This window comes from Caenorhabditis briggsae, assembly GCF_000004555.2.
Source record: "Caenorhabditis briggsae complete genome, chrIV, whole genome shotgun sequence".
In the NCBI taxonomy this organism is placed as follows: domain Eukaryota; kingdom Metazoa; phylum Nematoda; class Chromadorea; order Rhabditida; family Rhabditidae; genus Caenorhabditis; species Caenorhabditis briggsae.
Window position 1 is genome coordinate 11,483,877 of NC_013487.2, and position 14,230 is coordinate 11,498,106.

Genomic DNA, 14,230 nt, shown 5'->3' on the forward strand with positions numbered 1-14,230 from the left:
ATAGAAGATAGTGATTGACATATTTCATCCAATTTTTCTTTGTAAATAGTGTATATACTTTTGTAAAGCAACAGTTTGAAGAAGTAGTTTTGGGTTCATAGCAACAATTTATGTTTGGTTTTACCGTAAAACCTCTAATAGAACGACACCCGGATCGTCCACTTTGAGCCTATATATCTCATTTTCTGTGAAAGATATCAAAAAGTGGCTAACTAGTAAAATGTTGCTGATATCCTGATAAACATTTTACTAGTTTACCACCTATCATGACAAATATTTTATTAGTTGACAACTTTTCGATATCTTTCAAAAATGTCAGATATATAGGCTCAAAGTGGACGATCCGGGTGTCGTTCTATTAGAGGTTTTACGGTATCTATTTGGTTGTTGTTGTTACTTTGAATAAATTCAGTATTTATCCCTTATGTAAACTGAAATGTGTCAATTTCTGAAAACCTTAAAATAATTGTTGAAAATAAAAGGGATTACTGTAGGTGAAAATATTCGAAAATCAAAAGGTTTACTGTAGGAAAAAAATTATAAAATATAAAGGATTATTGTAGAGAAAAGGACCTCCGTGAAGCCCTAACAAAATGAGGGCGAGTCTAGGATCAGAGAAAATTCGGAAAGAATCAGTAATCAGTGTCCAACGTCCAAGTTCCAGGGTTCTTCAGGATTGCGGGGGCCTCGTTTCACAGGACATCGAACTTCAACAACAACTTCCAGAATCGGAATATCTGAGCTGTATGAAAGGTAGGGAATTTAGTAAAGTTTCAAAATTAACAGACTTCTTTTTCCGTTTTCCAAAGAACAGGAACTTTTGAAAAAGAACTAGAGGTATTTCCCGAGTCTAAAAATCTATAAAAATGTTGTAGTACTAATTTTTTTTAGTAATCTCAATTTAGTAATCTCGAATAAATTTTAAGTAAAAAGTCACACACCTTTCAACTCCCATAGCGCCAATTTTAACAGAAATTCACAAGTTCTTAAAAATTAAAAATTAAACAATTTTAGGATGTTCATGAAAAGTTGGCAGTTGCAGTTCATATTTGGAAAACCGTCGTGACAAGATTTCCTTCTGACAAGAGGTAACAAAAATGAAAAGTTGAATTCAAAAGTTATTTTTGAAATTTCAGCTTTCGGATGTCAACAACAAGTCAATATGCTCAAGGAACATTCGGAATCGGTGCTTTAGGAGTTGAAAAGACTTTGTGAACTTGATTGACTTTTTTTGGGATCCCACTATACTTTCATTTTTGTGCGCGCATTTGTCGTCGTCGTTGGTTTTTTTTCTGGAATGTCTTCTGATTCCGACCATTATACTCGTTTTCAGTAGTTCTCAGTTTTGAGTGGAATTCCGTCTTCCGTTCTCCGTCTTGTATTCCGTTTTCCAAATAAATATCGCAAAACGGAAGGCTAGAATTTTCGTAGGGTTTTTGTATTTCCAATAAATATTTTTTCGAAACAGTGTATTCGGCTAACTGCAAAGCCGATGCTTAAAATTTGAATCTTTTCCGGCCATTTTAGGCTTCCCGTTGTCCGCGGAAACAATTGTCTGTCCGGTATCCGTCCGGTTACCTGACATTGGAATTGAAATCGTCGAATGTTTCTGTCCAGTTTCCTTGTCTGCCAGAAAAATATTTTTGTCCGTTGTCCTCACAAAAAATTCCACTGTCCGTGCAACTCTGGTCTGGCTAATACGTTAACGAAACGAACCTTGGAACAAATTACAGATATTTGAAAATGATTTTCCGAGAGAAAGCATTATTTTTTCAATGGAAACTTTCATTAATACGGCCTCAGGTTTAATGAAGCGACCACCCAAATTTTTTGAATTGGGGGCTAAAATAAGGGTTGAAAAAATGGAACGGAAACAAGATGTTTTCCCCGAAGTCTATAATTTTGAAAAAAGTACAAAAAATTGAAAAAAAGAGATTGTAGAGACAATCTTCTTCAGTCGCTTATCATTATAACCTTGAAATCCAAATTTTAATAATCTCAGTTTGTCTTCTATCTGTAGAGCCAAACTCCATCCTATTAAAAGAATCATCTTTGTTCAATAAAATGCTCTAGAAAAAAGTCGTCTCAATCCTACACAACATGCAGATATTCCTGCAATATAAATGGGAAAAAGAATGAAAAATAGAACAAAAAAGATGAGGATGAATTGGAAATTATTCAGAAAGTCTCCATCGTTTATTTGGCATCCGGAACAACACTCCGGACATTCATCACAGCATTCATTTGAATACAATGTGGTGCAGTTTTTCGATGCCTGAAAAAAATCAAGTTAGAAGTTTTAAAGTACCATAAGCACTCTAATAGAACGCCACCCGAATCGTCAAATTTGAGCCCATGTATCTCATTTTCTATGAGAGATAGCAAAAAGTGGTTAACTAATAAAATGTTACTGATATCATGACAAATATTTTATTAGTTGACAACTTTTCGATATCTTTCAAAAATGTCAGATATATAGGCTCAAAGTAGACGGTTCGGGTAGCGTTCTATTAGAGTGTTTACGGTATTTCAAGAGATTTAAAAAAACTTACAAGTCCGTTATAAAATATTGGGATTTTCTTATGGAACCATGCCAACCGGGAACATAGACCAACTCGTGATTTTTTAAGCTCCACGTTGTCTTCCTTCTGGTTTCTGACGACTTCTTTTGCTTCTCCATAAACACGAATCAAATATAAACAAGTTTTCGAAGAATTCCCATGATTTTTGTTAAAACGGAACTGCACACGATTCACTGATGGATAGGTGTTGGATATTTGACATTTTTGTTCTTTCTCATTTTTGGATGATGAATAGTTGCAGTTTGAAGCAAGAGCTACGGTTACGTTACAACTTTCGTTGATGCAAGCCTGGAATATTTCTAATATTTCTAATTTAAATTTCAAATTTGGTTCTTTTTGGTCTCACCACAACATCGTAGGTCATTGGAGCATCTGCTGGCACAGTTCCATTCCATTTCGAATGTTGATAAGACACCGCAATAGGTTTTATGTCTTCTTCTAACTTCACCGTCAGAACCGGATTCTTTTCATCCGAACACCATGCTTTACCAGCTAGAATTGGATCTCGATCTAACAAAACATAACCGCTTTGATCAGATCCTAATTTGAACATTAATTTGTCGAGAAATCCGTCTCCAGAAGGAACCGGATTTGAGGATAATTCAGTTTCCACAGTTGCACCAAGAATGAGACTGGCTGCATTGAATTCAGATTTTTTATTTGAACTCTCTGGTTTCACAGTTGGAACAATATTAGTAGTAGGCGTAACAGTTTTAGCAGTTTCTTGAATAACTGTATTTGCTTTATGTGAATCTTCTCTTGGAGCACTATTGAGCTGAAGCTCAACTTGATAAAGTCTCTGCTCGAGTGCAAATATCCTAATTCGGTCGGAATAGATCTGAAAAGTTGACTTTTGGATTTGGAGATAACCTGAAACCCTACCTGAACTAGAACCAAAAAGGCAAACAAAGCAACGACTGCATTGACAATGGGCTGATGGAAAACTTGAAATTTGATGTATCGATAACTGAAAAATACCATTCAATGAAGATCAAGATTACTGTAAAACCTGAAATAGAAGGGTCCCTAATTTTTAACATTGAGGCAATTTATCTCGGTTACTGTCGGAGGTATAAAAAAGCTGTCAACTAATAAATTGTTTGTCGTAATATCAGAAAAATGTTATCAATTGGCACTTTTTTGATATCGTGCATAGCAATAGAGATAATTGAGCTCAAACTTGACAGTGTGGGGGCCCATCTAATACAGTTTAATTGTATTTTTTACTCACAAAGACTGTTCCTTCAATATTGGTTTTTGGCTTCCATAATACTCGTTTTTCTTAAATTGAAATGGATTTGGAGGCTTAGAAGACTCGACATCTTCCAGGAATGGTTTAGTCTCGGAACCAAATTTGGGTTTCATTGAAATCTGCAAGGTTTTTTATAAAATCGACTAGCTTAAAAATATGAGGTAAGAGAAGAGAGCTTTTTTGTGAAAAAGGTCATGCGGAGAAAGCACAAAAGAGCACAAACCCGTCTTCCTCTTTTTCTATCAGCTCTCTCTCTTCAGAATAAGGTTTCGAGAGAGAAAGAAAAGGCATATCTTGAGTGGGACTTCCTCTCCCTCACAAAAGAGTATCGACGTATACGTAAGGATTCTGAAGAAGAGAAGAAATATGAAGAAAAGATGTGGGAATATGGAAACCCCTTCCAAAAATAGGATATTCGAGCCGGGTTATAATTATATGGCTGAGAATATTGGAGGTGGGGAAAACGAATTCAAAAGAAGCCTCATTTTAAATATTAATGAAAAAATTGAATGCATTTTTTCTCCTGAGAAAAAAACAACAGAAATGAGCATAACAACTAATTTTTTTTTCTTATTTCTATGGCAAATATAAAAACAACCATGCCTCCGAAAACAGAGATAATGAAGCTTCTCATCAAAATATGACTCATTTGGATATTCCCTGTAGATCTATGATGGAAAAGGTAAAGTTTTGAAAAAAATATATATATTAACTCAAATTGACAAGAACATTGGGGTCCGCGTCACTTCGAACCTGCGACAATTCGAAACCGGTCATTTCGAAACCATGGTAATAGACACGAATAGATGAATTTCATAGCCAGTCTACAAAAACAATTTTAGGATTTTCAAACATGCTTTGTCTGATAAAACAAATTCTGAAACTTGAAAAATTCGCAAATTTTTCGAATTTCAGAATTTGTTTTCCTCTCCAAGTTATCTAAAACTTGACAGCCAAGCTCCAGACTCCTGAAAATATTGAAAATGACCGAAAATTTACTAAAAATACGTTGCTGTATACATATCTTATTGACCGGTACTGTACATGCATCTTTTGTAGTTTCTATCGAATCTGAAAATGTGACTTTTCTAACATACCTGTTTTATGAAATCCCTATTTTCATTTAGGTCAACCTTGTGTTTCAATCCTTTCTCAATAATAAACCTGTCGACTTTTGTAATCGCTTTTCTTGATAAATCTTTTTAGTGCATAGAAATATTGACCGCTGTTCACTGCTACCAGTATCCCCCTCCACGTCATCTGCTTATGATGAACGCCGCATTGACGACATTGTAAACCTACAGTCAATGTTTGGAGGTGCAGACGGGAGGTTCCATTTGCAGGTGGACCGAAGTGCTCAAGGGAAGCTCCGCCTAGTGGACCCACTCATCTTTCATTTCCTAATGTCATTCATTCTCTCCTCATCTGGTCATTCGTGACTCAGTTGTCCGTTCTCATATTTTCAATTTTATCATACAACGTTTTTATAGAAATGCCAGTCGCTTGGTCGGGACTCCCATCACTCGTTCAAGAAGATATTCTCAAGGAGATGTCAGCCGAATCTACATTTTTCTTGTCAATGGCTTCCAAAAGAACCGTAGATTCGATGAGCCGCTTTAGAAACAAAAACGTATCTGGAATCATGATGGTTTTTGGAAAAGATGCAGTTGGAATCAGATTTGAGACTTCCGACAAAAATTTCTTCAATTGCGAGAAGATTGCATTCAAACTGGATACGTTCCCAAGGTAAACTATTTTCTCTACTTCTTCTAATATAAATGTTTAAAAATTTCAGAATCACCGGTTTGTATGCAACAAATGATAACAAAATTATATCCGAGTTCGTCTGTGAATCCAAGGAAAATATTGTCTCGGAAACACATAATCATCTTCTCGATCTGTTCAGAAAGTCCCGGAATCTGGAATTCACCGTCGCTGTTTTTGACTTCAAGAGCTACAAATGGATTCCATTTGTAAAAAGAGCAAAAATTATGGCTGAGAATGTTGGAATAAGTCATCTTGAAAAGTTCATTGATAGTCACTCGGATCTAGAGAGCATTCACTTGGAGAGGAAATTTATTGGACATATCTCTCCAGAATCGAATCTCTACAATATCAATCATGTTTCTTTGAACGCGCTCAAGTTTCCATTCAACGAGTTCATGAACAATTTTAAAGGAAAAAGTGCTGCACTTCAATGCTCTGGACATCTAAACGGCCATGTTCGTTTGTTCATTCGCAGTTGGTTGAAAGGAGGATATGCAGACAATGTGAAAATGTTACATGTTCTTCGTACTGGACAAGAAATATTTTATGATGAAATGTTGTTGGAGTCGTTCTTCGATGAAGTGACACCCTTTGAACAAGCTGGAGTCTCAAGAGAACTCCCAAGTTTTAAAGAGTAAGTGAAATTCCGTAGAGAATGATTTTTCAATTTTAATTTTTTCAGAATCAGAAAACAGTTCGAAACGCTTCCTAATTGGTTTCAAGAAACCGATAGAGATATGGTGATCGAGAGAGAATCTGACAAGAAGAAGGCGCTAGTTAAGATGGGAGCAAACGATTTCATCTTCTTGGTATTGGACGACATCGATATGGTAAATGTTTGAATGTTTTTTGTTTTTTTTTCTGTTCGTTGTTTTTAATAAACTTTTATGAAAACCTGCTGAACTAATGGAAAGCTAAGGAATTCAAACCCAACTAATGCACATTTCTAATTGAAGCGGTTATACAAACCTAAAAGAATCTGTCCACATTTCTCTTTGCGAATCCTCGTTCAAAGGTTTTTTGGTATTCGCGTTTTTTACAACCCTTTTAAAAAACCCCAAATTGACCGGAATGACCATATGGATAATGACCAGCTGGACTCGTGACAATTTCATGAATTGCGCATCCATTTTTTGCTGTTTCTTCATGGTTTGTTTGCTCACCGATTATCACTTTTTCCTGTGCCGTTCTGTTTACCCAAACAAGCAAAAAAACGAGATGTTCAGTGCAATCGAGATGGATTTTTTTTGGTCTGTCGGAAGATCAACATCAAAACAACAATAGAAGAAATGGAGAAGGCTTGAAATACCGTAAGACCTGTAATAGAAGGGCTCCCACTGCACGGCACCGCGAACAGGCGCTAACAAAAGTGGGCCTCTTTGCTCGTCACATCTCGTCACAAAATTTGGCCCACTTTTTAAATTTTCAAAATCTGTTTCGAAAATTATACCGTCTTAAGCGTTTTTGGGTCGCTACTCAGCTTTCTTGCGCCGCTACTCAGCTTTCGACCGCCACACCGACGCGCGACGCATTCAAAATTGCCTCACTGCCTAATTTCAAATAGATGCCCTTCTGCGATGCCATGACACTGCTCAGTTTGAGAAGATTTTTCTTGGCTCCTATGCAAGATATCAAAAAAGTTTCTACTAATAAAATGTTTGTGATATTATGACAAACAATTTATCAGTTCACAGATTTTTTATATTTTTGACAGGGACCGAGATAAAGTAGTTCCAAGTTATAAGGTCTCTTCTTTTACGGTATTTAGAATTTTTCAGCGCATACTTTTGATGAGTGTCTGTGATACTCTATGCGGTTGGAAAGTTTGGGATGAAGTGGTCAAGGTCAAAAAATAAGAATTGGATGATGCAAGAAAAAATCAGGAAGTGGAGATAAGGATAACGACAACAAACATTCTCAATTGCATTGGATGATAAAACTAGATGAGACAATTTCCCCTATTTTCCATAACAAAATACCATAATCTGCTCTTGGCGCCCTCCTGGGAATCTAATTACAGAAATTTAGAGAAAATATCAAATTTATTACAGGTTTTACAAAATTTTTAATATACGAAATTATTACAGTGAAATGGTCTAGTGCTTTCCTCCATGACGTCCTCCTCTGAAGTGTGGACGGCTTCTCCACAAATCGAAGAGCTCTTCCTTGGCCTTCTCGCTCAAATCTCCCAGAATCTCGAACTTCTGCTTGTTCAATGCCTCGATCTTCTCGTGAGCAGTCTTGGCCTCATCAGACAATTTGGATTCCTTCTCCTTGTATTCCTTATCCTCCTTCTCCTTCTTCTCCTTGAACTCCTTGAACTTCTTCAAGTTATCTCCAGAAAGTTCCTTCTCAGCAAGAGCCTCGATCTTCTCTGGTTTCTCGCTCCACTTGATAGATTTGTCCTTGAAGATCTCCTCGAACTTGGCGAGAGTCTCCTTTGGAAGTCCCTTCAAGAATGGAAGAGTTGGTCTCTTGTGAAGGTTCTTTCTGGCGTCTTTTGGAAGAGCATCAATGACTTCACGAGTCAATCCTTGTTCCTCATAACACTTGTCTCCCTCTTTGTAGTCCTTCCAGATGTCGTTGATCTTCTCTTGAGCATCCTCGGGAAGGCTGTCCAAGAATGGTGGGATTCCGCATGGTGGAGATCTCTGGAAAGTAAGATCTTATTGTTAGAATTCAAAATTGACAGAGAAAATAGGTAACTTACTCTGCCTCCTGGCTTAGCGTGAACCGTGGCGATAGCCAATAAAGCGACGAATACAACCTTAGAAATCATGATTGACTTGATTTGAAACGAGAAGAAGAAACCCCTATTTATACACGGCCTACCGTCCAGCGAACATAATGAAATAGTGTTGAAGACGTAGAGGATCGAGAGGCTGGCAAAATAATGATAAATTTCATTTGGAACAGATCTTTTGGTCGTGTGTTGTGTCAAGAAACAAAAAAGTATTTTCAAAAGATAGGTGAAAGAGAAAAAAGTTTACGGAAGAAGTCAGAGAAGTTAATGTTGGATAGATCAGAAACTGGTACTGATGTTGTTCAGTTTTGGGAGAGGAGTTTTGAATTCAATAGTCAAAGAGTGGTCTAGCAATAGTGGAGTTCTGAAATTTCCAGACCTGCATTCACCATATATGTACAGTAACAGTTTAATGAGATTTACAAAGATGCATTTTTCAGTTGATTTTCGGCCATTTTGATCATTTTTAGGCGCCTAGAGCTCGGCTGCCAAGTTTCCGATAACCTTGAAACTTTTGGAGGTCATAAAACAAATCTAGATTGAAAACTTTGCATTCACAGAAATTTTAGAAAACTCCTAGTTTTTCAGGTATTCGCCTATTTCTGAAAAACACCCATTTTTGACCAGTTTTTGTACTTAAAACAGATGTATTTCAGAAATCGTCGAATAGCTGAAAAGCTAAGAATTTTCAAAAATTCTGTGAATGCAAAGTTTTCAATCTAGGTCTGTTTTGAACTCTCCGATTCATTTTTCATAACTTTTGCTCTTTTTTTATACTTTTGCTCCAAGCCACACCGTAACTTGTAATAGAACGTCACCCAATCCGTCTACTTTGATCCCATATATCTGGTTTTCTGTGAAAGCTAATAAAATGTTTACAACTGATAAAATGTTCATTACAATATCAGAAGTGTTTTATCAGTTGACACTTTTATGATATCTTTCACAGGAATCGAGATAATTGAGCTCAAACTTGAAAGTGTGGATGTCCTTCTATTACAGGTTTTACGATATATCTGAACATTTTTGATCCAAATTTATGAAATTTTATTCTTAACTACACTCCAAGTTCTAATTCTACCTAATTCAAATCCTAATTCTTATTCTACATTTGAAGTAGGTCTGATAAACCGGTTTTCCCTTTGATTCTGAACTACATTATCATTTCACAGTTCATCAAAGTTCAACCTAAAAATTGGATTGTGTACTTATTTGATTCATTTTGATAAGGATCTTTATTTTCTTGAGGTGAGTCTTCAAATGATACAGAACTATTACAAAAGACGACCAGAAGACGTTTAGATCTTCTTTGGTCTTCGTCGAATCATCCGATGACATCATTTGCCAAATGAGAGAGTTTTTCCTCAAGTGAAAGCATCCGTTTTTTTTCTCCCAAGTGTTCGCTTCATTTCTTTTTTCCTCGTTTTCTCAAAAAAGATCGAAAATGGACATAGGAGGCGGTACTTGAAAAAACAACAACAACGGTTTGAGATCAGCATCAAATGAGATAGTGTGAAGGGAGAAGAGAGTGCAGAGATCGAGACGAAGGAGCACTGTTTGGCGAAGGGTTCGGTTTCCGAGATGATGCTTTTTTGTGGTATAAAAGGTCTGTATTCCGGTGGAAAAGGACATCGGAGCTCAACAATGATTTCTAAATTCGCAGCTGCTCTTCTTCTTCTGGCGATTACCATTGAGGCTAAGCCTTGCTTCGGAAGATGTGGATTCGGAAGAGTGAGTTTCTTTTTATAGTTTGAAATTTTTAATTCACAAAATTTTAGCCACCACCACCATGCGGACTTCCACCATTCCTTGAGGATCTCCCTGCTGAGGCTCAAACCAAAATCACTGAAATCTGGAAGGACTACAAAGAAGGAGATAAGTGTTATGAGGAGCAAGGATTGACTCGTGAAGTTATGGAATCTCTTCCAAAGGATGTCCGTAAGAGCATCCATAAGAGACCACCACTTCCATTCCTCCGTGGACTTCCAAAGGATATCATCGCCAAGTTCGACGCTATCTTCAAGGATAAGTCCATCCCCTTCGCTCAGAAGCCAGAGAAGGTTGATGCTCTTGCTCAGGAAGTTCTCACTGGAGACAACTTGAAGAAGTTCCAAGAGTTCAAGGAGAAGAGAGAGAAGGAGGAGCAAGAGTACAAGGAGAAGGTAAATAAAATATTCTTTTGTGATTTCAAGTTAAAAATTTTTTTTTCCAGGAAGCCAAGCTCTCCCCAGCTGCCAAGGAAGCCAACGAGAAACTCGAGGCTCTCGGAAAGCAAAAGTTCGCCATCCTTGAGGAGCTCGACGAGGAAGTCAAGGACGAGCTTTTCGATTTGTGGAAGAGTCGTCCACATGGACCACCAAGACCACGCCACTAAACGATTTACATGACACTTTCTGTATATATCCACTATTCGAAACTGACATATCCAGAATTTTATAACATATTTATTTAATAAAGAATTCTACTGAAATCAGATTTCAATACACCGTAAAACATGTAATAGAAGGGCTCCTTAGTTTTTAACTTTGAGCTAATGTTACCTCCAGAGGGCCCTTCTATTAACTTCGGTGAATTCTCATTCGAAATGTATTCAAATGTCATAATTCCACCAAAATTTAAGAATTTTTTGAGCAAAAATGAGTTTTTCAACAAATTTCTGTAAGGTTGTGAATTTTCCAGAGTTTATTACACTGATAACGTACGGAATGGGTTAAATTTAAACGACACATCTTGATTGGGGCCCTTCTATTTCTTCCAAGCCCCGATCAGAGGGCCCTTCTATTAGAGGGGTCTATTAGATTGGTGTCATACAGGCTTTACGGTATTCCCATCCACAACATCTCCGAGTTTTACATCTTCATAATATTTCAAACAACAAAAAGAACGAATCTACAGTACCCCGTTTTTCCCGAACCCTTTATTTTTTTTTCTTTTTTTTTGACTACCGGATACAAATTTAAGTATAGGTTTACTTGAAAGAAACACATCTGTCCCACTAGAAACCCCCAAATTGTCTTGTGTGACAGAAACCCAAGCAGCATAATCTGTGGATGAGTCTTTTGGGAAAAGAGACATTCAAGTCACCACCATCCGTCCTCACAAATGCAAGAATAAATGCATTTGTGCACGGGGAGGGCCAGGGATCGATGCTCGAAAAGAAGAGAGAAGAGACTTAGAAATAGAGAATAGAATAGAAGCTAAAGAAGAGAGGAGAAGAGAAAAGAGCAAAAGTTCTTCTTCTTCTTCTACTTCTACTTCTTTTTCTCCGACCACCTCTTCTTCTCTATTCATCTATAAAATGACGTTCTTCTCTTCTTCATCATACAAATATTCGGCGCTATCACAAAACGATCCGGAGGCACCAGAAGAGGAATTGGAAATGGAAAGTCTTGAAGGATATTCTGGAGTTGTTGATTTCGGAGATCCGAACCAAAGCGTAATGGAATACGGAATGCCGGAAGGATCGTTCGATTCGGCATTCACATATGCACCATATAATGATCTTGATAAAATGGGTTATGTGGGTCCGAAAAAGTAAATTATTGGATGAATTATACAGTTTGGAAAAATAACATTTTCAGACAAGGAATGGTTCTTGGGAGCAAGTACGGAAACTTTACTTATTCAAGGGATTACGGGCAAGATATGGAAGAAAATGTGAGTGATTTATTTTCCAGAACAACCTGAAACACGCAAGCAAAATTTTATTACTGTAAAACTTGTATTAGAACCTGTAATAAAAGGGCCCCTTCAAAATAAAACATTTCCCTACGTTCTCAGTGTAAAATACACATCAATAGGTTCAAATACCCTTTTCTGCTCAAAAAATTTTGAATTTGGGTAAAACTTATAGATTTTTTTTTTGAATTTTGAACGAGAATTCACGGATTTTTCCAATGAAAATTCATGGAAAAAATGGACGGAAAAATATACGGGCCTTCCGGAGGTACCTTCGAACAATAGAAAAACCGGCCCTTCTAATACAGGTCTTACGGTATGTTGGTCACAAAAATCGGAGTTTTGGCCGTGGCCGAAGGTACCACCATGACAACTACAGTAACCTAAAAATTGTTATTTTCCGGATTCATTTTCACGATTTTCGTGCATTTTTCACAGTCAATTCTTTCACTGTCAAAAATGTTTATTTGGCGACTTTTCTGGAAGAAAATAGCTGAAAAAATCTACAAAAGGTTGTAAAAACCGAGAAAATGAATCCTGAAAGTAGAAACATTTTTAGGTTACGGTAGTTGTCGTTGTGAGTCCCACAGCTCCTACTTTTTGTACCAGCATAATAGTAACCCGTTCAAAACATTTATCGTTCAGATAAAACCCCTATCCGCCGTCGAACTTGTGATTTATGGTTTTTCAATGCTATTCGTTGTGATGACGATGCCATTATCTCTTCTATTCGCACTCAAGGTAAGTAAATTGGAGAAGACCGGTTCTCTCCACTCATCTCCCCGATTTATAATTATCTATTTCAGTTCATCTCGACAAGTGAAAAATTAGTGGTTCTCCGACTAGGACGGGCTCAGAAAACACGGGGACCTGGAATCGCGTTGGTTGTGCCTTGTATTGATACCACACATAAAGTAACAACTTCCATTACTGCTTTCAATGTTCCTCCGCTACAAGTGAGTTTCGATCACCAATCAGATTTATATGTACCAACTTCCAGGTTATTACAATTGATCGAGGGTTGGTTGAACTTGGAGCCACCGTATTCCTTAAAATCAGAGATCCAATTGCTGCAGTTTGTGGAGTTCAAGATAGGAATGCTTCTGTTAGAACACTTGCCAACACTATGCTCTACCGATACATCAGTAAAAAGAGGATTTGTGATATTACGAATTCTCAAGATCGAAGAATCATGTCTGCTAATTTCAAAGATGAACTTGGGACATTTACGTGCCAATTTGGAGTTGAAATTACGGATGTTGAGATGTCTGATGTGAAGATTGTGAAAGAAGGAGAAAATATGGGAATGGCTGCGTTGAGCAGTGTTGCAAAATCTGATGCAGGGCAGCAGTTATGGCAAGTGATTGGACCTGCGTTTGAAGATTTCGCAAAGGAGTGTGCCGCAGAAGAGAAGGCGAAAGAAGCAGCACCTCTCGTGGACCTATCTGATGTGCCATCCACTTCCACAAATATCCCAACATCATCTTCGACTGAGCCTTCCATTGACATCGATCATCTGATAACTGTGGCAAACATGGCTATAGATGAACATCTAGTCCGGTTGATTGGAAGGGTCTTTCAAATCAATTGTGCAGACGTGGATCCTATCTGTATTGATCTCAAACATGGAGCTGGAAGTGCATACAAGGGAACAGCATTGAATCCAGATGTCGTTTTTGAATCTAGTTTCGCTGTATTCGGCAAGATAATTACTAAAGAACTTTCTCCCGTAACTGCGTATATGAATGGAAGCTTGAAAGTGCGAGGAAGCATACAGGAAGCCATGCAACTCAAATATTTAGTTGAAAGGATGGCCGATTGGATTTAATTTCATTGGAAATACTCTTTTTTCAATTCAAGTTTAATTCTTTAACCTCAATAAATGTTTCTTATGCGTAAATATCGAATCCCTCATGAAAACGGATTTTATAAGAATCTTTGTCGCATGAATTTGTATACAAATTTGCACGAAACAAGCTTTTGCGCGACGATAAAATGTCCATATCGAGAGCGTTCATCGGGAAGCGAGCGCATTCAGTTTAAAGGGAGGCGCTGTTTGCCGACCGGCGGGTCTCGCCACGAACGACTAATCGAAATTACACGTGTGTGGCTGGCTGGGACGACATCCAGCAAATCAGCATTGCTTTTGCCGATTTTCATGATTTTTCATGCTTTTCGCGCTAAATAGGTCGATTTTGATGTACTTTT

At 37.5% G+C, this 14,230-nt stretch overlaps 5 protein-coding genes across 5 annotated transcripts; 3 read left to right on the plus strand and 2 right to left on the minus strand.

The window, feature by feature from the left end:
• Positions 1 to 2,056: 2,056 nt before the first annotated feature.
• Positions 2,057 to 3,947, minus strand: CBG17732 (the record flags this gene model as incomplete). The annotated part of the gene is made up of 5 exons (XM_045235933.1): positions 2,057 to 2,275; positions 2,553 to 2,870; positions 2,929 to 3,420; positions 3,465 to 3,549; positions 3,814 to 3,947. The coding sequence occupies 5 exons, from the start codon at positions 3,945 to 3,947 to the stop codon at positions 2,057 to 2,059; spliced, it is 1,248 nt and encodes a 415-aa protein (XP_045096259.1).
• A 1,379-nt stretch (positions 3,948 to 5,326) lies between these two features.
• Positions 5,327 to 6,443, plus strand: CBG17731 (the record flags this gene model as incomplete). The annotated part of the gene is made up of 3 exons (XM_002634332.1): positions 5,327 to 5,580; positions 5,630 to 6,235; positions 6,284 to 6,443. The coding sequence occupies 3 exons, from the start codon at positions 5,327 to 5,329 to the stop codon at positions 6,441 to 6,443; spliced, it is 1,020 nt and encodes a 339-aa protein (XP_002634378.1).
• Positions 6,444 to 7,697: 1,254 nt separating this feature from the next.
• CBG17730 lies at positions 7,698 to 8,380 on the minus strand (the record flags this gene model as incomplete). The annotated part of the gene is made up of 2 exons (XM_002634331.1): positions 7,698 to 8,252; positions 8,312 to 8,380. 2 exons carry the CDS (start codon positions 8,378 to 8,380, stop codon positions 7,698 to 7,700), a joined length of 624 nt encoding a protein of 207 aa, XP_002634377.1.
• Positions 8,381 to 9,988: 1,608 nt separating this feature from the next.
• On the plus strand, positions 9,989 to 10,718 carry Cbr-ora-1 (the record flags this gene model as incomplete). The annotated part of the gene is made up of 3 exons (XM_002634330.2): positions 9,989 to 10,075; positions 10,123 to 10,506; positions 10,557 to 10,718. 3 exons carry the CDS (start codon positions 9,989 to 9,991, stop codon positions 10,716 to 10,718), a joined length of 633 nt encoding a protein of 210 aa, XP_002634376.2.
• Positions 10,719 to 11,642: 924 nt separating this feature from the next.
• Cbr-unc-24 lies at positions 11,643 to 13,850 on the plus strand (the record flags this gene model as incomplete). Its single annotated transcript, XM_002634329.2, has 5 exons — positions 11,643 to 11,878; positions 11,926 to 12,001; positions 12,668 to 12,763; positions 12,829 to 12,978; positions 13,023 to 13,850. The coding sequence occupies 5 exons, from the start codon at positions 11,643 to 11,645 to the stop codon at positions 13,848 to 13,850; spliced, it is 1,386 nt and encodes a 461-aa protein (XP_002634375.2).
• Between the last annotated feature and the right edge of the window lie 380 nt (positions 13,851 to 14,230).